A 25504-nucleotide genomic window follows, 5' to 3' on the forward strand; every position below is an offset into this window, starting at 1 on the left:
TGTTGTTGATTTCCTGATGGAATTGAAATGGAATCAAATTAAACACATAATGTGTATTAGATAATGATATATATGTTATATATATATAATGTTATATATATATATAATATATAATATATATATATAACAGCCTTATTACTCATTTTCATAGATACAATATTTTTCATCATCGAATGATCCAGTTCATAGTAAAGATTTTTATTTTTTTATAAATGAATTCATATTTAATGAATGTATAAAACGTGTGTTGGTTAAATTGTGACGTGAAAAAAGCAGAGGTTTAAAGTGACAGTCGAATCGAACAGGAGGGATTTCTGCTGTGTATTTGTTTTGTCAGTCATTTCCAGAGTGCGTGTGCTCCAATGCGATCTGACCGCGCTCCGATCACTCGGCTGCCATGACGAACAGCCTTTCTGTTTTCAGTCGAAGAAAATAAAATGCATGAAAGGATTTACCTGAATGACAAAATAAGGCAATGGGAGAAGGCATACTTCTATTTCTGCAGACTGCCTACACACACACACATGCGCATACGGGGAGTCCCCCGGAGAAAGGTGTGTGTGTGTGTGTGTGCGCTGTAATACGTGCATGTCTGAGCGAGTATGCTGTTGCACGATGTGTGAGATCTGAGATTTCCAAGGAGACCCAGACACACATGAAGGCACAAAGATGCTACTTGTTTTCTCTGCCATGTTGGTTTGTGAAGAAGACAGCTCTACTTCGCTGCTTAGGAAAAGCTGCTATCAATGAGTCATTTAGCCGAATCAATTAGGAACTGAAAGAAAGCAGGAGACAAAACGACTGTGGATGTCAAAACGCTCAGATATCACGATGCAAAATGTGTGATTATTAGCCATGATTTTTCTCACAGACTCTTTAATCGTGTTGGAAATGCTCACAATAAATCACACAGTGGGAGCAAAACATAAACAATAAACAACCAGTGAGATATCAAGACACAACTATTATAAGCAAATTAATAATGCTTCTGTTAATTGAGCAACAAAGATAGCAAGATTCCTGCTGATGCACAGTATGTAACAAAGGTTCTTAAGTTTAAGTTGTTTGTGGTGATGTGACGTGACGTGACGTGACATACGGCTAAGTACGGAGACCCATACTCAGAATTCGTTCTCTGCATTTAACACATCCAAAGTGCACACACACATCAGTGAACACACACACACCATGAACACACTCTCGGAGCAGTGGGCAGCCATTTATGCTGCGGTGCCCGGGGATCAGTTGGGGGGTTCGGTGCCTTGCTCAAGGGCACCTCAGTTGTGGTACAGTATAACCTTAGGGTTATGAGTCAAACTCTCAAACCATTAGGCCACGACTTCCCCAAAGTAACTAGTTATTTCTTTCTATTATCCCTTCAGTTTTCTTTCCAGAACAGAAAATATACAAAACAGTGATAGAATGGTAGAAAACTTTGGTCATTTTTCTTTCCCCAGTACTGATAACAATATAGAAACCATCAGACTTCAAACTTCTTAAGCTTTTTTTTTTTTAACTAAAGTTGTTACACATAATAATCACACAACCAAAAAACCCATCTAGCAGAACTCAGGAATGCTAACACTGCCAACAAGGCTAGTTCCTCAAGGTATTAACCTGGATGCCTCAAATACCTTTACAAATATATTTCAAACTAGAAGGAAACTACTGAAGATATAAAAATTCAGATGCTTGACCTTGCTGTGACTTTTATCTTGTTTGTTTTGGATCAAATTCTTACTAATAATTCCATATAAATCCGACAAACATTTAACTGACCGTTCTCGAGTTAGCATGCTAACGAGAATCCTGTAGCATTAAAAAAAAGTCTTTGTACAGTATGTAAATATTTCCATTTACCAAAAAAACCTTTCCCAAATCTCATTCTGATACTTAACAATTATTACAGAATCGGATTAAATTGGTTCTTTGTATTTTTCTGCTATCTAATAGACAATAAAAACAATTCTTGCTAGTATCAACCTGACACCGATACTATGTTATTGTTGTTATCTCTTCTTAGTTCTCTATTCTTTTCTTATTTGTGCATCTACCATCGTAGCCAGTTGTTCAGGTTCCATCTTAACAAGTCATGATAGACATTTCCCATTTATTTCTGGGATTTTTGGATCAGGCCCTCTTTTTTCAGAGTTCTCTCCTGGTGAATGACTATATAGTGTGTGAGATCGTTTGGATTTGTTACTCACTTAGAAATCCAGGAGATAAAAGTCACGTAGCATCTGACTGATACGGCAAAAATAAATCTTAATTAAAGGTTTTCGGAGGTTTATCGAAATACCTGCCACGTGTCTTCTGCTGTGGTTCCCTCCAGTCTCCAGTCTCCTGATCCATCCCATCTGCTTGGCACTTTTCTAACCTTCTGCTGTGGATGTATTTGGTCCAACATGAACACCTTAAAGATTTGCACTTCCCACACATCAGCCTTGCTTCAGTAGATTCAGGGGAAGTGGTGGCTCAAGCGTTTAAGGCTTTGGGTTGCTGATTGGAGAAACAGTGCTCAAGCCCCAGATCTGCCAAGCTGCCACTGTTGGGCCCTTGAGCAAGACCCTTAACCCTCACTGCTCTGAATCATAGCTAATGCTGTGCTCTGACCCCAACCTCCAAAGTTAGTATATGCGAATAAACAACTTCACTGTGCTGTAAAGTATATGTGACAAAATAAAATCTTCTATTCTATATAATCAAACCAGAGCAGGGGTCGGGAACCCGCGGCTCCGGAGCCGCAAGTGGCTCTTTCATCACTCTGCTGGGGCTCCCTGTGGATTTGGAAAATAAATATTTAATTTAAACATACTTTATTTTAGTTAGTTTAGTTTAGTTATTTTAGTTCACTCTCACTCATTTTCTACCGCTTATCCGAACTTCTCGGGTCACGGGGAGCCTGTGTCTATCTCAGGCGTCATCGGGCATCAAGGCAGGATACACCCTGGACGGAGTGCCAACCCATCGCGGGGCACACACACACTCTCATTCACTCACACACTACAGACAATTTTCCAGAGATGCCAATCAACCTACCATGCATGTCTTTGGACCAGGGGGAGGAAACCAGAGTACCCAGAGGAAACCCCCGAGGCACGGGGAGAACATGCAAACTCCACACACACAAGGCGGAGGCGGGAATCAATCCCCCAACCCTGGAGGTGTGAGGCAAACGTGCTCACCACTAAGCCACCGTGCGTCCTCCAAACAAGTCAATTAGTTTTAATAAAACACTCCATTTAGAGCCTGAGAGTGAACCTAAACATCCTTAAATTCTCATAGAGACTTATGTATCTGATCGAACGCTTTTTTTTTTCTAATTTATTTCCCTTAAATAATTGCTAAAAGTGAGAAAACTATAAGGATCCTGTGTTTGGCAGAATTCTTTATATGCATATTTATATACTCTTTATATACTTTTCTATATAAGGAGTCTGCTGTGAAAATGCCGTACAACATCCGCTCTATTTTTCACAACGATCGTTTATTCCATCTTATCTAAATTAGTTTAGGGTTAGTGATTATACGTGTCAGAAAAGAAACCTGATAATGTGGTGATGTATACGGCCTTCGAAGCTCATATGGAACTCAAAGATATTAAACTGCTGCCTTATAAGACAACTGACTTATGAGACTGCAAGCGTATCCCGCCATCAAGCACCAGTGGTGAGACCAGAGGTGTGACTGACTGATTAGCCCTGGGAACAGAGTGGGATAGGACACACAAATGTGTTGTGTGGATATGTCTGTATAGGCGTATGTATTTCCGTTGATATGTGTGAGTGCATGTTAATAGGATGTGTATGAGTTTATTCCTTAAGACACACCATCACACCATCACATACGCAGCGACAAAGAACTATCTCGCCGTCTCCGTCAGAGGTGTCATGTCTAAATGACCTGGAGTGAGATCTGCAGCGGATTCCCAGCACGCTGCTCCAGGCCTGGCGAAATGTCACTCTGACAACCTGACATCAGCCTGAAACCCAGGGACCTTGACGAACGCAGCCCAAATGGGGAAAAGGTAGATTTCTCTTCCCATCTGTTTCCCTCTCTATATTTAATTTATAGTCCCATTATAAATGAAACAGACATATCTAATATTTACCAGCAGTCCACAAGGGAACGCTCACACATGTCTGGAAGGTAAAGCACAAGCAGACACACATCGGGGAGAAAAAATCAGCACAAATGCCAAACTGAAACACACACACACGCACACACACACACACACACACACACACACACACACACACACACACACACACACCAGAAACAGACACTCACTACTGTATACTGAAACGTGTTAAAAAGAAAAAAAAAGCTGGTTGGGAACGGAGAAAGGACACAACTGTGTCCTCCTGGACAGATTATAAATTGATATCGCAGAGGACACTGAAAAGGGGGAAGGGCAGACAGCAGAAGCAGAAATACACTATGGATAAAAACATCCCAAGACATTTCATGCACTCGGAGTAAAGCAGACTTTCCCCATTATATTCCATCACTTTTACTCATAGTTTCTTCTTAATGATTTATGCTTGGATATTATTTTTATTATTATTCGTGAGCCTCATCGATCTAACTGGATACGAACAAAAGGGCATTTATAGAAGAAAGAAAAAAATCCAGCATTGAAAAGCCTTTAGGGGGGCACGGTGGCTTAGTGGTGAGCACGTTTGCCTCACACCTCCAGGGTCGGGGGTTCGATTCCTGCCTCTGCCTTGTATGTGTGGAGTTTGCATGTTCTCCCCGTGCCTCGGGGGTTTCCTCCGGGTACTCCGGTTTCCTCCCCCGGTCCAAAGATATGCATGGTAGGTTGATTGGCATCTCTGGAAAATTGTCCGTAGTGTGTGAGTGTGTGTGAGTGAATGAGAGTGTGTGTGTGCCCTGCGATGGGTTGGCACTCTGTCCAGGGTGTATCCTGCCTTGATGCCCGATGACGCCTGAGATAGGCACAGGCTCCCCGTGACCCGAGAAGTTCGGATAAGCGGTAGAAAATGAGTGAGAGTGAAAAACCTTTGAATTCTACAAGAGCATATAGCCTGCTTTGGGGAAATTTACATATAAGTCTCACTAATGTGAACCTGGTGAAACCGGTGATGAGTCAATGCAATCTATACGAATGAGGCTTAATCGTTTCGGTTACACGAACAGATGAAGAACGCAATCAAACAAAAAGACATAATTACACTAAGCCTAGCCATTCAATTAGGGGGAAATTAATGGGCAACACAAAAAAGGTGGAAGAGTTAGTGTGTGTGTTTATGTGGCAGCAATTTGGGCTCAATTAGTAAAGATAGAAAACGACTTTTACGATCCTGGAGTGAAGGAAAAGTACTGAAATATTACACTTAAGTTAAAATATAGATAATGTATCGATCTTTGAAAAGTTCTTAGGTAAACTTGCTACTTATAAATATAATCTATATCACATATGAAAAAGTAAATGAAATTTTATTTCTCATATTTTCATGTGAGAAATAACATTTTAAGGTTCATTTTAAACTGTTAAAATCGACTAAACCATTTCACCTGAATGGTGTTTCACCTCAATCTGTTTAAGTCTGCTGGCCGCGTGATTGATGCTACGATGCTACATCGTTTGCAATTGAAGTAATCAGCAGTAAAACCTAGTGGAAATAACCAATATGCTAGACATAGACTTGCTGAATAGCTAATTATGCTACTGGTAGCTATGCTAATCTAACCTTACATTAGCGAAGAGAACAGACTGACCTCGCTACACATTGACAGCAATATTAAGACTTTAGTGAAAATTACCTTCAAATCAGGTCCAAGCTTTCTAGTGATGTAATCAAGACACCTTATTTTATATTTACAGCATTTGTCAGACGATCTAATCTAGAACGACTTACATTTTTATCTCATACAACTGAACAATTGATGGTTAAGGGCCTTGCTCAGGTGCCCAGCAATGGTAGATTGGTGGACCTGGGATTTGAACTCACAACCTTCTGAGTGGTAGACCAATGTCCTAAACCCTAGTCCACCACATCCAATTATATCTACAAGTCTGTCTTTACGCCAGCAGGTCAGATTCAATGTATGATGGATTCAATGCTACCATCAACCCTGTCTTGCCCATTATGGATAAATGAATACATTTATCATTCATGTGCTGAATTTGTACTTTTATATAAAGCTTAAAAGTGCTACACAACTAAAACTGAACAGAGTTGAGTTGAATTGAATTACATTTTATACAGCATCCAACTGCATTTAATGCCATAATCCATCTGTTACCACTAGATACCATCCGATGCACATCCATGTCACTTCTGTACCTGTACAATCTGTTTTGCACCTTATAGTATTTTATATATAATATATTTACATATATTTACACATATACATATATAAGTACATGTTGCATATAATGTGTAGTGCCACTGTAAGGATGCCCAATAGTACACTGTGTGTACTGACTATATGTATGAGCATATTGCACATATCTGTTTGTTAATTGTACATATTGTACACACATCGTACTGACATTTCACCTGTTGATTTCATTATGTTTGTTAATTGTACATACTGGGGCAAGTTGTGGCCTAATGGTTAGAGACTATGACTCGTAATCCTAAGGTTGTGGGTTCGAGTCTCAGGCCGGCCACGACTGAGGTGCCCTTGAGCAAGGCACCGAACCCCCCAAACTGCTCCCCGGGCGCTGCAGCATAAATGGCTGCCCACTGCTCCGGGTGTGTGTTCACTGATGTGTGTGTGAACTTTGGATGGGTCAAATGGATGGGTCGCTGTATGTCACTTCACTTCACTTTTGTACACACATATTGCACTATTGTCAACTCATTATCTATATCTTATCTGCATAACTGTTCTGTAATTCCTGGAGTTTGCTCCTAAGAATTTCACTCACCAAGGCACATGTGCTGTGGTGATGTAACAATAAAAGTGACTTGACTTGACTTGACTTGACTAGGTCATCTGAAGTTCTAAATAAAAAGGATTAAAGAATTCTATTTAGCTCCGTTTATTTTTATACCACATTTAACAATTCACATTGTCTCAAAGCAGCTTTACATAAGTACAGTATAGAAACAGCATAACATTTTTAAAGGTTAAAGTTACTACACATCTCTAACATCTATCTCTAATGATCAAGGTTGAGGTGACGGTGGTGAGGAAAAACTCCCTGAGATGATATGAGGAAGAAACCTAGAGAGGAACCAGACTCAGGAGAGAACTTCACCCTCATTTGAGTGACACTGGATAGGACATAATGTACTGTAAATATAAATAATGTTCTTTCTACAACAGTTTTATAGTTGAGTGGAATTAAGAATTTTCTGCATACAAGGTTTCAGTACCGAAGTAAATAACCACACACTGGATGTCTAATATGTCTTTATAATACGACTTGCAATATTTTATTTCCATTAAATTTTCCCCCTTGAAATATTACTTCAACAACATCACCACACTACACCATGTGACATCATACACCCTCCATCTGGCTCATGAGAAGTCCCAACTGCAGCATCTGTGTGGCAAACACACATCAATGTGTCCTCTCTCTCTCTCTCTCTCTCTCTCTCTCTCTCTCTCTCTCTCTCTCTCTCTCTCTCTCTGTCTGTCTGTCTATCTATCTATCTATCTATCTATCTATCTATCTATCTATCTATCTATCTATCTATCTATCTATCTCTCTCTCTCTCTCTATCTCTCCTATCCGCATAAGTGTGCCTAGGTCTATCTATGCTGCATTATGTCTATCCCTCTATTACCCTATCCCTCCATCATGTACTCTCTTTCTCTTCATCCCTCCATCAACTCCTTATCTCTGTTCCATTAAATAAATTGAGTTGTAATAATCTTCTCTGATGTGGGTCCCTGATACTGGTGGATGGACACAGCAGTTTTTTTTTTTTTCTTGTTTTTTTTTTTATTACCCCACTTTCAGCCCATCCTGGATGCTCTGTAATCCTGTGCACTCCCTTCAGAAGATTACAATATAAAAAAAATATAAAAAGGAGCAACGAGCAAGAGAGAATGAATTGCACTGTGGAAGTGCTCCAGACCTCTGCGGTTTTATTTTTGTTTTAATAATTTACTTTAAAGAATATGCAGTGCAGTAAATGTACAGTAATATTTCCATATAACAATATTTTCCTAACACTTTGTACAGTGTATGATGATATATCATTATTTCTAGTTACTATAATGCCATAACATTACTACAAATGTTGTATATTAGTATTATTTTATTAGTAGTATAATAATAAATAATTATTAGTATTAGCATAATATATAATATTAGTTCTTTTATTAGTTATAGAGAATTGTCCGAGCATTATAGGGAATTGTCTGATACACTCTGATAGGTTTCATCAGGGAGCCTAGAAGTGTTTACCAAAAAATCCTTCATAACAATTGAAGATCATAAAACCAGGCTTTAATGCAAGAGCACAAAGTCTTGCCCTAAAATGTTTTCTACATAATCAGCCTCCTTCTATATCATTGTATTAAAACGTGTACATAAGCATCACTAATATTAATGTGTGTCATAAGTTTCTTTTACAGATAAAAAGCTTTCTCAGGAGTTCTTCTAATATTTGTACAAAAGCAATAAGATGTTATAATCAGCATGTCCTAATCATGGACCTCATTCAACTCAAGAGAACAAATACGACCCAAACAGGCTGCGTACCTTATATACAGTATACTGAGATTATTGTCATGATGGTTTGGACAATTCCCTTTGGTTTGTTTATGTTTTGTGTCCTCACGTGTGTATGCCCTGCCAGATCCTTAGCCAGTTCCTGCCTCTGTACACCAGGGCCTGTATTCATGAACATTCTTAGTGCAAAGAATTGCTCCTAGTGATGAGAAAACTCTTAGAAATTCTTAGAAAAGTGAAGATCCTAATAACGATAAAAGTTATTCCCAAAGCATCTTAACACTTAAGACTTTTAAGAGGCTTAAGAGTTTCTTTAGCAGAGGAGAAAATGGCTGAAAGGTGAAGAGGGAGAAGAAATGTGTTGTATACAATATTTAATAATGATAGTGAGTTAATAAAATGATACAGATTAGATCATGTAGGGATTATTTTTGTGACCAATCAGATTATAATATTACAGGGAACAGTGCAGAAATGCCAGAATATATATATATATATATATATATATATATATATATATATATATATATATATATATATATATATATATATATATATATATATTGTGCCGCTCTGTCATTTATAAATACACTAACATCTCCGAAACAGAGCTGAAATGCCATAGCCTTAGAAATGATATCATTTGTCTCTATGACATTTCTGCTCTGTGTCAGAGATGTTTACATTTACATTTACATTACATTTATAACATACAGATGTTAGCGCATCTCATATATTACCGGTCACAAATGTAATGCTCACATGATATAGTCTCAAATATCTTAACATAGAGACAAAGTGAACCTTTATAATAGACCAGATCACATCACAGTCTTCAAAAGAATATGTCATACCTAGTAACAGGGTTAAGCCCTGCCTCCTCTCTAAGATAAAAGTTGTTGTATTTTCCTTTGCTCTGAGATTGATCCTGAATCACTCTTGAGATAATTAGGAATGTTTGAGATAAATTAGGAGCTCTCTCAGATCACTAACTACTCTCCCTATTTATACCCGTCGTTCCGGGTTTGTTTATTTGCTGAATCCTTGTTGTTGTGCGACGTTTATTATCTTTTGTTCTCCATTTAATATTTTTGGGTTTTATCTCATGTTTCCCAGGTTCTTATCAGAACGGAAACATTGTTGTAAAGTTCTAATGATGCAGGATTATGTGTTTGCAGCTACGATTATGTGTCATGGGATTTTAGGAATATAAGGCTGATAAGGCTGCTGATAAGGCTGATTTAGGCTGATAAGAATCTAAAGAGTATAGAGAGTAATTTAACTGGGGGAAAAAACACATTAGGTCAGAGTTTAAAAAAAAAGAGCAAAGACTAGAACTATGAGCCTAATCCAAGTATTTAAATATTGTTCAAATATATTTAATTTGTTTGTAATGTGTACAATACTCTGTCTTTTTATTTCAATCCTGAATTATTTTATAATAATAAAATATTTATAATAATTTATTTTACATTCAATAAAAAAATCATTCATTCATTCATTCATTCATTCATTCATTCATTCCTTCATTTTCTACCGCTTATCCGAACTAATAAAAAATCAAATAATTGTATTCATTTTGTATATTTATGTGAGTTGTGTTTTGATAACCAGTGTGTAATAAAAAAGACAAATATATATAGAAACATTACAGACCTCTGACTCTGCTGTATGGAAAGCTGGAGGTCCACTGATCCTACTTTAGAGAATCTCTGGTCCAAATATTTTTTGTATTTTGTAATTTTAAATCCTATTAAATGGAACTTTTTTCAGCATAATTTGCTATTTTCTGTGTTATTCAGGCACCAGGCTGTTTTGCTTTCTGGTTTTGTTTTTTTTCTTCTTAATTTCTCTGCTTTATGAAACCAAGTTCAACAAGGGTGAGGCTAGTTTTTACTTTTTTTTTATAAATCTAAATTGAATTTTTTTTTTTTACGATTGCTGTGTAGATAAGGGGCATTTGTTTAAAAAATTATTGGTATGAATGTTAAACAACAGTCAGTGTTAGTGTGGAATTACAGATATATCTAGGGAGGAATGTTTGCTTTTCTTTGTTTTCTCATCTCAATTTTTGGACACTTCAGCCATCAGTATGAGGGCAGGTTCGGCAGACCCAAACAAATCAATAGAGTAATGCAGCCAACAATCAACCGTAATCAAACCCCGGTGAGAGGATCAGACACTGCCATTTGAACTACAGTCAAGTGTTTGTGAGTGTGTGTGTGTGTGTGTAGACACTACCTCAGAAAGCTACAAGATCCGAGGGCTGTCACACAGAGACGTAATTCACTTGCTAAGAATAACATGAAGAAAATCACAAGATTTCAAGAGATCAGCGTTCTTCATGAGATAATAGACCATGAACAACTGTGTCAGCGTTGTGTATTTCTCCTCTCTAACACAATGTGATTGTGTACACGAAGGACGTGATGATGATCCGTTGATTATAATTATGGGTGTTAGATTGAGAACGCAGGAACCTCTGCATCACACAAGTCGAGAGTAACTCGTACAGAAGATCAGTATGAGGAAATTTAGAAAAGAGTCAGTGTTGCAATGCTATTATATAGGGTAGGACCAGTGATGCTATATAGCAGTGTTCCATCTTTCACACTCTGACTGATAACCATAGTGAGTTTATAGGAAATTATTAATCCTTTCTATAGTGAAACAGTTACATTGAGTTAACGCTAGCTAGCGACAAAATGTTTTCTTCTAAAACATCTAATTGAGCGACAGCAGCAAAAGTCAAAGGGACAGAAAGACAAGTGACATGAGAGTTGAGATTTTCTTAGATTTACGCAAATTAGCTATGATTTAGCTAATAAAATGATTCGCTTGAATGATTTTTTTGCGCTAGTATAACTGGAATATAACTGTATCGCTGGATTGCAGCCAGAAACAAAGAACAACTTTAATATATGCTGTACATTTCATATACTTCTTACTGTACATTTTATATGCTTCTCTCTTTTTACCCATCCCGAGACATCCAGACATTGTACCAGCTCCGATCATCTTCCGTGCGATGAAGTTTTTGGACCTCCACTGAGATGAGGCCGACTCTGTGAGAATCCTGAGACATCTACAGATCTACCAGCTCCAGTTGGACGCTGTGATACTAAAGAGGAGATCTGAACTCCATGTGATCTTTACACCAATACATTTGTCTGACTGTATATTACAATCACACCCTCCAGTGTCACCCATATGAGGATGAGGTTCCCCTATGAGTCTGGTTCCTCTCAAGGTTTCTTCCTTCACCAATTCAAGGGAGTTTTTCCTTACCACTGCTGCCTGAGTCACCTCAGACTTGCTCATTGGGGATAAATACATACACATTACGAACTATACAGTAGATATCTAATAATAATCTTGAATTTTTATTTTTGTTAATTCTTTATATCATTCCTTATGTTTACCTTCTGTTCTATGTTTATGTTCTGTAAAGCTGCTTTGAGACAATGTCTATTGTAAAAAGCGATTGAATTGAATTGAATTGAATATAACGAATGTAGAATTAATCAGTATGACTAAATATGTTTGTTTGTTTGTTCCCAGGAGAGCCCAGAGCATCAGGAGCATCATGTTCTACAGTATCTTTCTACTTTTATTTCCAGATGAAATACTCAAAAACCTGAAACTTCTATGAGGGAATCTGGTGTGTTTTTTTTTTTTTTGTAATTTATTTATTTTCTTTATGGTTGCAGATTTTATTCCCTACAGTCTGTCTGATCCTGAAATATTTGTCATTTTCTTCTATGACACACCAATTTCTACACTATAAAGAAATAACGACTTTATTTACAGTCTCTGAACAGGGCGCTACACAGGTATACAGTGAATATCTTTGCATAGCGAATACAAAATGCAAGGTTTTCTCTCTCTCTCCCTAGTTCTAATACACACACACACAAAAAAAAGAATAATAAATAAATAAATACATTTTTTATATATATATTATCTGTTATACATGTTAATACATTCTATATTTTAAATCTAAAACTTTGCTTTAATGTATTCACCTGAGATAACAAAAGAGTGGAAAAATAAACCTACTTTCTTTTTGCTTTCCTGTTTTTTTTTTCTTTCTTTCTTTCTTTCTTTCTTTCTTTCTTTCTTTCTTTTCCTTTTTTTTAAATGCATAGCAGATCTTTTGGGAGAGATTTTTGGTTATGTGAGACGAATAAAAGCCTGGTATAAAAAGAGCAGTTTCTTAGAGAGAGAGAGAGAGAGAGAGAGAGAGAGAGAGAGAGAGAGAGAGAGAGAGAGAGAGAGAGAGAGAGAGAGAATGAATGAAGTGAGTAAAGAAGATTCAGCCAGTAACATCAGATTTGATTGGCAGACAAAGGAGACTGTGCAACCCATCTCTATGGTCAGACTTTGTGATTTCCTGAGCGAAAAAAAAATCCTGAATGCTGCTTTTACTGAAAGCTCTAATGTCAAACCCAAGATTGAGAAATGAAATGGACTACAGGAAGTGCACGAAAGCTAATAAATGCTGTATGTGAGTCACAAAACTAGTATATAATTGTTCATTTCTTCAGCACCAGTTTTCTGTTCTCTTTGCTCAGGTGACTTTGCAGAATTTTCAGGCGATTTCTGCACATATTTTAGATAAGGTTTGTTTACCGTTCTTGCAACCATTCTATTTTAAACTCAATGAAATAATATTCAAGTACATTTTCAGCTTATCTTGTCAGGGTCGGCATTCACTAAATTTCCGGGGCTTTCGTTAGCAAGACCTAAAATGGGCGTGTTTCTGGAGGTCTTGGAAAACGAGCTGCAGTCTTGCGTCTTGCAGGGTGGAATCCTTCTCTTCGAGTGTTTTTGTGGTTTCTGTTCAGTGCCTCCAGTTGTAGTTTTTGACATTTCTTGCTTAGTGTTACAAAGTTTATGCTTAGTGTTACCGAGTGTCTCCTGTCCTTGTGAACATGTTATTTTTTGTTAATAAATCGTGTACATTGGCTATCCCTGCACTTGGGTCTGGAATTTTAACCTGTTAGAGGCATCCCCTTGCTGACATTCATACAGTAATTTTTAGTTTTCGGTACATGACGGGGAGCGTGAAATGAAACCAAGCCAAAAAAATAAAAAATTTTGCTTTGATTTGATTTGAAAAGGTCCTTATCCTGTTGTGATTAGAAATTTTCATTGGGTATCTTAATAAACTGATTCTTTGACTGAGGCGTATTAATAAAAGGAAAACACCAAAAGAGATTAACCTAATCTCACATACATTTGATTTCTAAGAGATTGTGAGACTTCATTTAAATAGTTCAGTGCATATTAAGTCTCAAGCTACAACAGCAAGGCTTTGTCTTTATCTTAACCATTCTAACTAGAAATCATTGTCCATACCACGAAGAGTTAGTAGTAAATGATTATTATGCTAAGTGAACAATAAGGTTCTCTTGTACCTTAAAATCAACTGCTTCTGGAGCACCTAGGAGCTAGAAGCAAAGAAATATTATGCTAGGGTAATCAATTTAGCTACAGTTTAGCCCTGAGGACTTCTGTTGTAATGATGCTAACAAGCTACAGTAGGTCTCAATTTTATCCCAAGGGAAATCAGAAAGTGAAGTACTTAAAACTAATATAGCCTATGCTCTACTCATAGACAAGACAAGACAAGACTAGATAAGATAAAACAAGACAGGAATAGACAAGACAAGACAAATTTGCTAACAAGCTAAATTCCTCAGCTAACGCCAGTGAGGTGAGATGAAACTGCCATGAATTTATTTTGAAGTGAGAATATAAATGCTTTGCAAACAGATGGCTGTGATAATGATTAAGACTCCTAAAACTCTTTACAACAACCATTTACAATGATCAGTAAATTCCTGTTACTTTCACAAGCGACTAATCATCTGTGGTAATATTTTGTACGTTTTTGTCATCGTGACACTTTCGGGTTTAAAAGGTGAAAATTCACAAATTGTGTGCCATCACGTGACAACGGAATTTTCATTCCTGACTATACGGCTTCTCCTAAAAGCTATTTCATTACACAAACAAAGCCATTTTAAAGCACTGTACTGGAATGACATGGCTGCTTTTATTAATCATTCATCCATCTTCATCCACCCATCCATCCAGATCCAGAGCCTATCCTAAAAACACTAGCAATGAGGTAGGATTTGGCTACACAGTGTGTACTGTATGTAAGGACTGAGGCAGGGTATCTAACACACACTTATTCACACCAATTTCAAGTAGCAATTCCACATATATCAACCTCTGAATCCTGGATTTGTGGGACTGAAACAATACCTGCGGCATCATCGCTTACATGATTTAATCCAATATAACACCAGAGCAAGATGCCCAGATGAAATGCCCATTTAATCTACAATTAATATATATATATATATATATATATATATATATATATATATATATATATATATATATATATATATATATGCATATAAATAAATCAACCATAATATGAAAACATTGATTATTGAGTGTTATAGTGGCACCTTACATGGGGTAGAATATATTAGACAGCAAATGTGCATTGAGTTTGATGTGTTGGAAGCAGAAAAATGGGCAAGCGTAAGGATCTGTGTGACTTTGACAACAGCCAAATGATGTCATGGATAGACAACTGAGTGGTCAGAGCATCTCCAAAACAGCAGGTCATGAGGGTGTTTCTGGTATGCAGTGGTTAGTAGCTATTAAACGTGCTTCAAGGAAGGACAACCAGTGGTCAAGTGACAGGGATGTGGTGCCCAAAGCTCACTGATTATTAGTTCGCATTAGTTGCAAATTGTGTGTGGGAAAGAGATGGATTCAGGAAGCGCTATAAGAACTCTGGGTGATGTCACTAGGTCCTGGCACTCATGTGGATGTTACTTCGACATGTGCCACCTACCTAAACAGTGTTCTAGACCAAGTACTGTACTTGTACATGTCTCTCTGCCAGACTGCAAAAAATGTCCAGGAATGATTTGAGGAACATGACAAAGGCCAAAGTGTTGACGTGGGCCTCTAAATTTCAAATCTTTAGCTTCCCTTGTAATTTACAGGACTTAAAGTATTTCAGCTCGGTGCCAGATACAACAGCACACCTTTGGAGGCTATCAAGGGGCTACACAATATTAGGCAGGTGGTTTTAATGTTCTGGCTGACATATTATTGGCTACCTGCTGCTTTGGTTAGAACTAAGTAGCTACTAACTACTGTACCAAAGTACTAACTACTAACCGGCAACGATTACTTACTGGATACAGGTCTGCTTTTATGAGGTACTATAAGCTAGCATTCGTCCTATTACTACAACGTTATTTAAATTATTTCCAAAAGAAAAGTCCATGAAATTTTGAATACCACCAATACTTCTATTCCCAATAAAACTGCATGAGCCCATCAATCTTATCAGTTCAATTGTACAGATCACACTGTTATAATTATATTTTCTCATCTCCACCAAAATGAATTCTTGGCCACACTACTGAATTACAGTAGCAGCATTAGATATGGAATATGTGAGAACTGTTGTCCAGGGACCTTGTTGAAAAGAAATTAAATATGAGTATTACATTGCAGCCAAATACCTTTGAGATCTTTTATGTTATGAATGTAATGACACCCCTGATGGAGTTGATTTCCGCTTGCATTCACTGATCTGCAAATGAACAGCATTTGACTAGAGTGCTGGAAACAAGCCTACAGATTGGATTATGATGCCATATGTAATCCCTCTTTTACACCAGAAGATGCCCTGCTCTCAAATATATATTAAACAGTGGTTGAAATGGGACAATATTGCTGCATCCCATCAGTCTTTTATCTCCGAGGATGTTTATTCGCACCTGCAAAAATGTGTTGGAATGAGATGAACTGCCCTTATAAGCATGACACCGGCTTTCACTGGTATTTAGTCTTCTAATAAAACCTGTCAGTTATTGTGCACACAAACGTAAACTCCAGTTCCACCAATGTGCAACTTTTGGAATTTTATAAACCGTGGACGTGTGATCATAGAAACCTCCTGATAAATATCTATGACGTAATCCCTTCTGCATATGTCCTGGGTCATATTCATTACAGATTCACTAAGTTCATGTTTCCCAGTTCAAGTGTGAATGTTTGGGAATGGACGTATTAAAGGCCAGAACATTTAGCATCAACAACCTCATCATGCACATCCAAAATGTTCCCGGAGGTACATTCCACAAACCCAATTACTCTTATTACCAGCTCATATGAAGTGCCAGTGTGTACTATTCATGCGGCGCAGCTCATTAGAGCAGCATTGTGGCTGAGAAAACACTCCTCGCTTCGCTGATCACAGATTCTGCAGCTTCATGACCCATGCCTCAACTAAATGACTAAATTACAGTGATGCAGATAATTTGACACACACGGACAGGGTGAGAGGCGAAGATTTTAATTGCAGCTTTTCTAATGACTGAATCAATGAGTGTTAGATCTGAGTAAAAGAGCTGACTTTCATGTACAGTACATCCACACTAACCGCAAATCCAAACAGGCATCTTAAAGATGAAAGCTGATTTTTGTGTGAAAGTAATGATGTCCCATTCACATGCCTTAACATGACAGATGGAGGAAATGAAAATTGCTGCACTGCACAGTTGTACAGATAATGTGTAACAGGGCAATGCTGTTGTTGAATGTTCTGATGTCATATTATATGTTTACACAGTGTCACTCCTTCTAGTTTCATTATTTGGTAGATTATTTACTTCATCATACATTTTTCCCAAAAATGCCTTTGAAGAAATAAATAAAAGTAATCTAAACTAAAAGCACACGAAGTGTCAAAAGTAGAAACAATACAACAGGATAGTCAAGTGCACAACTGTAAGTTTTGGTAGATTAAAAACTTTCTGCGTATGATGCTTGTTATTCAGTGGAAACACGGTATCCGGACTATCCAGACGGTGTGTGAGTGTGTGTGTGTGCGTTACCTCATTATTATCCCATCAAACAGACCTCATAATACAACACATTTCTCAACACTAATAGTTTCATTGTTAAACTGTTGACAGTTCTTTAATTTTGGCCGTCACTTCTTATATCATGACCATCCTTAACTGATTCATTGTCCTTCTTTATTCCTCATGTACTGGATGCATTTTTGATGATGCTGCATTGTCCTTTCCTGCCATTTTACAGCTCCCATAGTTTGACCTTGTTATATGAGGTGGTAATTACTGAGGAATATGTACGAGGAAGGAAAAGACTAATCCGTAATAAATCCTGGACATTGTGTGAATTGTCTAAAAGACACCATCAGTGACTGTTATTTAAGGAGCTCATGAGAACAATTCAAAGTCAATCCAAAATCACTCGATGCCGTACTCACAATTTAAGACTAATCAGGTAAGATCTGTCCTGAAACCTGATGCCAATAAGACTTAGAAATAACTCTCAAGCTTATAGCTTGTCCACACGCTATTTATATGGTGAATATCTTCTTAAAAGACAACTAACTACATAAATCTACATATCCACAGAACCTGGAAATGTTTAACTCCTTTAATTCTCTGTTTGTTAATATTTTGCAAAAGTACCAAAAGACCAAAAGGATTAGATATACAATAAATGTTCATATCCTATCTAACTGTATGCAATAACAATATGGTCCTACAGTATAAATCACACGACCAGATACGATCATGTTTATTTTTACAGTAATAATTTCCCCCCGCACACCTACATCCAAGCATCTGTCCACTGTCATATCTAATGTATGGAGTCAATGTCATCCTCAAGGACACAACTTCATTATTAAATAGTGAGAGTGAGCAGATGCGATGTAAAGCTTAACTGCTAATGTCACCTTTAACGTCTTAACGTCTAGGAAAGACTTCGCTTACCAGATAAGCTGTTTTATAATAAAGATATTATCATCATCATATTTAGAAAAGGTGAGAAAAAATTATATACTTTATTATTAAGTTCTCTTAGCACAAATTAGAAATGCTCCCTACTGGGACATGTTCTCCGCTTGAACTACACTGAGCAAATGGAAAACATAATTGACTTTCGAAACACAGTGTGGCGCGTCGTTCGTCACTGTATAGTTTAGGTGAAAAAAAAAATTATCCTCATTATCTGTAAATGATCTGTAATCTTTACTCTGTACAACTAGGCTTGTCAAGTAATTGAAGTTTGCTTCCTTACGATGGGTTAATCGCTCTCTCTTGCCAACTCTCATCACATAGGCCTGTTTATCCTCACTCTCAAGGGCAACAGGACTAGTTTGTATTTTAGATACAGAAAAAAATATTTGTAAAGAATCATCATAATTAAGTTAAATGACATAAAAGAACCACGATTGCAAATTTAAGAGTAAGTTTACAATTAACTTAAAGGAACAATAATGTACATGTAGAGTAGTCTAGTTTTTCCCAGACAGAGCTGTGACAGTATTTATGTAGCCCTTACACTTTTAGCAACTGTTCCAGGTTTATAAATGGTACTAGTGGAAACCTTTTCTGAAAGGCACACCTTCGTGTTTAAAGTTGAAAACATACTATTTTTTTTCCAAGGAATATAATGAAGGACCTTTTAGAAAGCACATTTGACCTTGTATGTTAAAACTTATATAAATTATTATTTATAAATGCTCAAATTTATATACCTCATTTCAACGCTTCACAACTTCAACTATATTCCATTTATATATTAATTTATTGATTGATTTGTGTGTTATTTTACCTGAAATCACTGTAGGGGTGTATAATCCAAAATCCGGCCGATTTTACGCGCTCCTGTTCGCGCTCCACCGCTTTCTCGCTCCCGAACATCCTCAGGGAGAACTTGTTAACACCGGGTTGCAGCATGGCACCGAACTGCCTGTGCATGAAACCCGCCTGGCAGAACCTCTCATCGTCGGACAGAACATGCTCAATGCCGCCGTCTAGCTTGGCAAACCCTGGATACCTTTCTGGAGTGCCGCGCGCTCCCGGTTCCACACCTCCACCAGCAGTGCTTCCAGCTCCACTACCTCCACCTCCTCCTCTCGCTCCGGGCGGACTCTCCTCGCTCGGGCTTGGATCTGCCTCGACGATCAGACGCTTCTCTTCGGCTGAGTCCGATTCGTGGCTGTGGCGGCCGGCGAGCGAGGACAAACTGCCTCGAAACCTCCTGCAGTCGCCGTTTGAGTTGCTTTTCGCGCCCCGGGCCGCCTCCGGGTCTGCGAGCGCCGCCGCCGCCGCCGCCGATGCCACGGACGCCCCGTCTGCGTTTCTGCTGCTCTCAGCGCCGCCCGGAGACGGCAACGGCTTCATCCGGATGCTTCTCCGGCGCGCATCCCGGTCTCCGTCTTCGTCGCACATGGTCGAAGCGTTCCGGCCGACGTGCTGTGGCAAACTGTAAAGCCTTTTGCGCATGGAAGGATGCAACCTGTGCACAGTGGCATCGGCTATCAGGTCAATGGCAGAACAGGTTCACATTGTTTACAAATGTTCTATTAATTCTGTATATTTGTTTAAGTCTATTCTAGTTTATCCACACCTGTCTATAACGTGAGCTTCTGTGCATGCATATGCAGGAAGAGCATCTCGGACGTTACCTGTCAGCTCAGATGATCTGCGCGCTCCCGTTCAGTCGGGACATGCCCACTCCAGCTGCAAGGCACTGAGCTTCTCTATTCCGTTAAGACCATAGAAAAGTCATAGGTTAAAAAAAAAAGAAAAAGAAACCCGTAATAAAATGAATAAGAACAAAGCAGTTTTGGGGATCCCTCACCATGCACTCTCCGGAATGATGGAGAGGAGACGCGCGGAGGTCATGGACGTTAGTGAGGCATCAAGCCTCCAGATCCCCCTATCGGCTGTCAATAATCAACAAGGCAAGGCGAGGCGCTCGCGCAGCCAAGAGCGCCGCTGACATCACCACCGTCCGCCGAGCTGAGAGGCTCGCACCGAGCTCATGAATATTCATGAGGATGCTAATCTATCAGGTTGCCATAGGAGCGATGGAGGCAAACAAGCCCCTCCCATCCCCGTAAGGTCTAAACCGGGTTGCTTGATCGATTAAAAGCTTTGTCCTCGTTGTGTGTCGGATTAGCGTGGCCAGATCGCGTTAAAACCCTCAGAATGATCTTTTTGTCAGGGTTAATTGTCTGCCAACATCACAGACATAGATCAGCTTCCTCAGAGAAAAGTGTACTTACAAGTGATGATTTGCATTTACATCAGTTAAGAGAAAACAACTGACCCAATTATTATCATTAACCATTTTCTCCCAGCAAAGAAATGATTAATTATGTTTTTGAACTTACTATATATTATCCATCCTATAATGAACTATAATCTTATCACATAAATCTGTGGTTCTAAAATGAGAGTCTTGATGGCTATTTTATGTTTGTATTGTTGCTGGATCTCCATAGTGGGCCTGGTCATGTTAGAGATGACTACCGTATAACTATGGTAGGGGATGTGGCAGCCTAGTGTTTAAGGTGTTGGACTCTTGACCAGAAGGGCATGAGTTCCAATCCCAGGTCTACTAAGCTGCTACTGCTGGGCCCCTGAGCAAGGCTCTTAACCCTCAATTGCTCAGTTGTATAAATTGTAAGTCACTCTGGATAAGGGTGTCTCCTAAATGGCATGAATGTAAATACTATAATCTATTGTTATATTTGCTGTAGGTAATCGCTCTGTAGCTTTTGAAGCATTAAGTCGCATTGACTGGAGTTGGACATGTTTGATAAATCTAAAAAAAAAAATCCTGTTTATTCGATTCAAAGTGGATTCTGTTAGTGGAAAGTTCATGAATGAAAAGAAAAGAATAAAAATATTAGATATAAATATTTAAAAAATATATGAACAGGGATGGGTTTTTTTTACATTTCTGTTTATAACTCAGAGCTCGATTTAAGCTGGAGTATTTCAGCAGCATCACACGCCTGAAGAAAATGTGCAAAGCAAATACCTGCATGAAACAACTGAATTAAACATTGTGTGTGTGTGTGTGTGTGTGTGTGTGTGTGTGTGTGTGTGTGTGTGTGTGTGTGTGTGTGTGTGTGTGTGTGTGTGTGTGTGTGTATGTGTGTGTGTGTGTGAGAGAGAGAGAGAGAGAGAGAGAGAGAGAGAGGGAGAGTATGGTACTACATTTACATTATATATAGCAGACACTTGAATCCAGAGTGAATTACATTTTTACTTCATTTCACACAACAGAGAGTTAAGGGCCTTGTTCATGGGCCCAAGCTGTGTCATCTTGGTGGATCTGGGATTCGAACTCACAACCTTTCCACTAATCTATCACATGGTCACTGTTATAGTTTCATCCAAGTATGTAAATTAATATCTATAAATCAAACACTTCTATAAACTAATTTAAATGTTTAGAAGCTGGACTTCATACTCTTTACATGTTTATATTTAGTTCAGCTTGCATCCAATATTATTTAATCGCGTTTATATAATTCCCAGTACAAGCAACCACCATTTCGAGGACGGTATTAAATCGCATACTAGCACACTAGATAGGGTGACTAAATAGTGCTCCAATAAACACTCCGTTCACTTTATACAGTGCACTTTGTAGAGCCGCAGCACTGGGATTAAGACGTAGCCGAAGTTTTCAAGCTGATCCTCAGTTCATTTAAACAATGTCGGAAGAAAGTACAACAAACAAGGCTTTATGGAAGTTAAAACGTTATGGGCGTTTTCTGCCAAAAGCTAAAAATGTCGGAGGAAGCTCTTCATGGAAGGTAAACAAATAAATGTACAAATTAGCTTAGCTAGAAAACAAAGTACAGTAAACAGCCTGACTAGCTAGCTGAAAGGAATACACGGTCGTTAGCTACATAGCTAACAATACTAGCTTTATATTATAAAGTTTAAACTAGTTTTTAGTCTTGATTATAATTTTAGGTATTTGAAGTATTTAAAGTCGATTAAACATCGGATTTAGGGTTGGAAAGAAAGAAGTTTTAATTGTCTTTGCATGGTAAATAGTGCAGGGCTTCTCAAAAGTTAGCTTAGCTTAAACTTTATTAATATACTTTATGTATTTGAACTAATTTAAGAGATTTAAATAGTTACTAATCAAATCATGTCTATATGTATTTGTTTATTTATTTTTAAAGAATTTAATCCACCAGAAATCCAAAATTTGGACACTAAATATATTCTTAAATATTTTTTATAAGTTCTGGATAAAAACTTAAATTATATTAAATAATTAATTAATAAATAATTACACCAATAATTAAAAATAAACAATTAATTAAACAATCAATCAATTATACAAACAATCAATCAATTAATTAATCAATTAATTAATCAATCAATCAATCAATCAATCAATCAATCAATTTATTTATTTATTTATTTATTTATTTATTTATTAATTAATATTTTTCATGATTTATATTTGTTTTAAAGCTACTAGGCTTAAAACAATATGTTCATAATGGTGGCTAGGAGTCAATTAGGAATAGAGCAATAAGACGTAAGTCTAATAATCCACCTGATATAAAATAATGAAATGATGGATCCCCATTGGAGTCCACAGAATACACTTTGAGAAACCCAGAACTAGAGAACAAGTAAACCCAGCCTGCTAGGTAACACACAACCTTTATGAACCCTGTGAGCTCAGATGAGAAAAATCGTTCGATACAGAACTTCAGCACTATTTAAGACGTATTACATTTTCCATCTTCTGCCTGTTTGAAATCCAAAGCGAAGAAGCCGTAAAGACTGACTTGGGTATTGATGTTTAAGAAAATCATCGATTTAATGTGAGGTACTTTAGCTGACATTTCTTTTCGGTACTGACTGAAATCACGTCTAATAGTAACATCAGAAGAGTCCTGCCTTCTTATCCATCCAGTGCAGGGTCACACTAAGCACTCATTACTAGGTGCTGGTTGATATGGCTGAAAACTGTTTCACGATATCAAGGTTTCATATCGGTCGATATCGATAATTATTGATATTTTTTATGACCCATTTAAAATAAGGACCAAGATAAAAATATATTATATTTAAACATTTTTATTTTAAACTTAACCTTCATCTGATCATAATCCAATCAGTTATTAAGACAGAAATGTCAACAACCAGGAAAACTCAAATAATCAAAATTTAATAAGTCTAAAGTCACAATGTACACTTAACAATTATCTCTTAACATTTAAGGTGCAAAATGAAAGAAAATGTAAGAAATGCTTAATAAAGTGTTATAAAATAGTACAAAGTGTTAAATATAAATATAGAGATACCTGAGAATTTAGTGCAAGTTTAGTGCAAGGATGTTCACTAGCTGTTCACCTTTTAATGAATAAAGTGTTTTAAAATATGTGCAGTTTTTTGTAAACACAAATAAAACTGAGGTAGACTGAGATACATCTGTAATATAAAAAACAAACCTGATACACTACAGTAACATTGTTTGATATATAAAACTTGCAGAAATATGAAAAAGTAACTCCAAGTTATTCTACTGAATAAGTTACTGAAGAGGAATCCAGCAGACCAGCACGAGACAACGATATGGCGCAGCCAATCGTGATACTGTTACATGATTGGCTGTTAGCGTGTCACTCCCAACGTTGCTAGGTTACCAGAGAGTGAGTGCCTTTGTTAATGTAACCAAACTTGCTTCGCAACCACTGTTTTCTTCCGACGGAGAATAAAAATTATCGAACGTTTTATCGAACACATTTTTTATTGTTATCTATCAAGTGTCTATTGCGATACATATCGTTATCGTTTTATCGCTCAGCCCTACTTATTACTGGCCCACATATCTCTGTGGAATGATGATGAGACAATCTGTACGTCTAAAACCACACTCTATTCAATGTACAATAGTAATTAAGGAACGGTTACTGTTATATAATATAAATCATGACTACAAGATATCAAAATATACAAAAGGTTCCTTAAATCACACAATGCACTGCAGTAACGTCCGAATGATACTGGGAACTTGGAACCTCCTATACGGTATCCCACGTTAGAGCGTCGATGTGAACACAGCCATCTGAAAAACCTCTGTCTTCTGTCACTGGCTACAATAATAGGAATTAAAGAGTAGTGTGCTTAAGGCTTAATTTGCATTTACAGAGAATGTGACGATTCACTCTTAATAATTCACTGTGTTGAAAATAAATAGAATTTGATCAAAAAATCTTGCAGAATACAAACGAACATTTTAATGATCTGTCAGTATTGGCAACTTAAAATATAAACAGAAACAGTACGAAATGGCGTTTATTTTTGCGTCTTCTTTTTATACGCTGTCATGTTGAAGTGATGTCAGAACTTTGAGCTCTCTAAAAACTTCAGACTTTTTAAGTAGGAATTACAAGTTAGAGAGCAGCTCAAATGGGTCATTCGTACCGTGATCCACGTATAGCCTATTAGTTTTAGAAGACCCATGATGTACATTAACAGAGTTACTACCAGGGGTAGTTTAGTCCACAAAAAAATCCACAAAAACTGCAACCTGAGCAGAACATTGAATCGTGGAAACTAAAGACTTTACCATCCAAAAGCTGAAAACTTTAGAACTAATGGAGTTTCCATATGGTTGCTAACTTTTACTGCTTTGTGTTCCAGGTATTTTTTTTTCTTTTATTAATACCATTTTATTATTAGGCTATGAAAACAATTAGGCATACATCTGCATCAGTTAGTTTTATTTAATACATTCTTACAATAGCAGAAAATATTTTAAAGATCTTCAATAAGATTAGACTGGTTAAATAGTCAGCTTTTTTAGGTGCATGTAAAAGTAAAGACTTTCTAATCTTACCAGATGGGAAATACAGCCATCCACAGTGCATTCGAAGGCAAACCTGAAAAGTAATTGCTTGAAAATCTGCATGTTTTAAATATT

General features: G+C 37.4%; 2 protein-coding genes across 7 annotated transcripts in view; one reads left to right on the forward strand and one right to left on the reverse strand.

Moving 5' to 3' along the window:
• Positions 1-20485, reverse strand: part of hcn4 (hyperpolarization activated cyclic nucleotide-gated potassium channel 4) — a 96228-nt gene extending 75743 nt beyond the window's left edge. Inside the window, exons 1-2 of the mRNA XM_027159254.2 lie at positions 20217-20485; positions 19361-20047 (exon numbers count right to left, since the gene is read on the reverse strand). Of these exons, the coding sequence (XP_027015055.2) occupies positions 19361-20034 (674 nt within the window). The 5' untranslated portion in view covers positions 20035-20047; positions 20217-20485. The remainder of the gene's footprint in view (positions 1-19360; positions 20048-20216) is intronic.
• A 1711-nt stretch (positions 20486-22196) lies between these two features.
• The window catches only part of rec114 (REC114 meiotic recombination protein), a 68212-nt gene continuing 64904 nt past the window's right edge, over positions 22197-25504 (forward strand). For all 6 annotated transcript variants that reach the window (XR_007144665.1, XR_007144666.1, XM_027159373.2 and 3 more), the window contains exon 1: positions 22197-22364. Coding sequence is in view for 4 of the 6 variants with exons in the window: in XM_027159373.2 (XP_027015174.1) it covers positions 22263-22364 (102 nt within the window). In the remaining 2 variants the exon portion in view is untranslated. The remainder of the gene's footprint in view (positions 22365-25504) is intronic.

The sequence above is a fragment of the Tachysurus fulvidraco genome, chromosome 13 (genome assembly GCF_022655615.1).
Source record: "Tachysurus fulvidraco isolate hzauxx_2018 chromosome 13, HZAU_PFXX_2.0, whole genome shotgun sequence".
NCBI classification, from domain to species: Eukaryota; Metazoa; Chordata; class Actinopteri; order Siluriformes; family Bagridae; genus Tachysurus; species Tachysurus fulvidraco.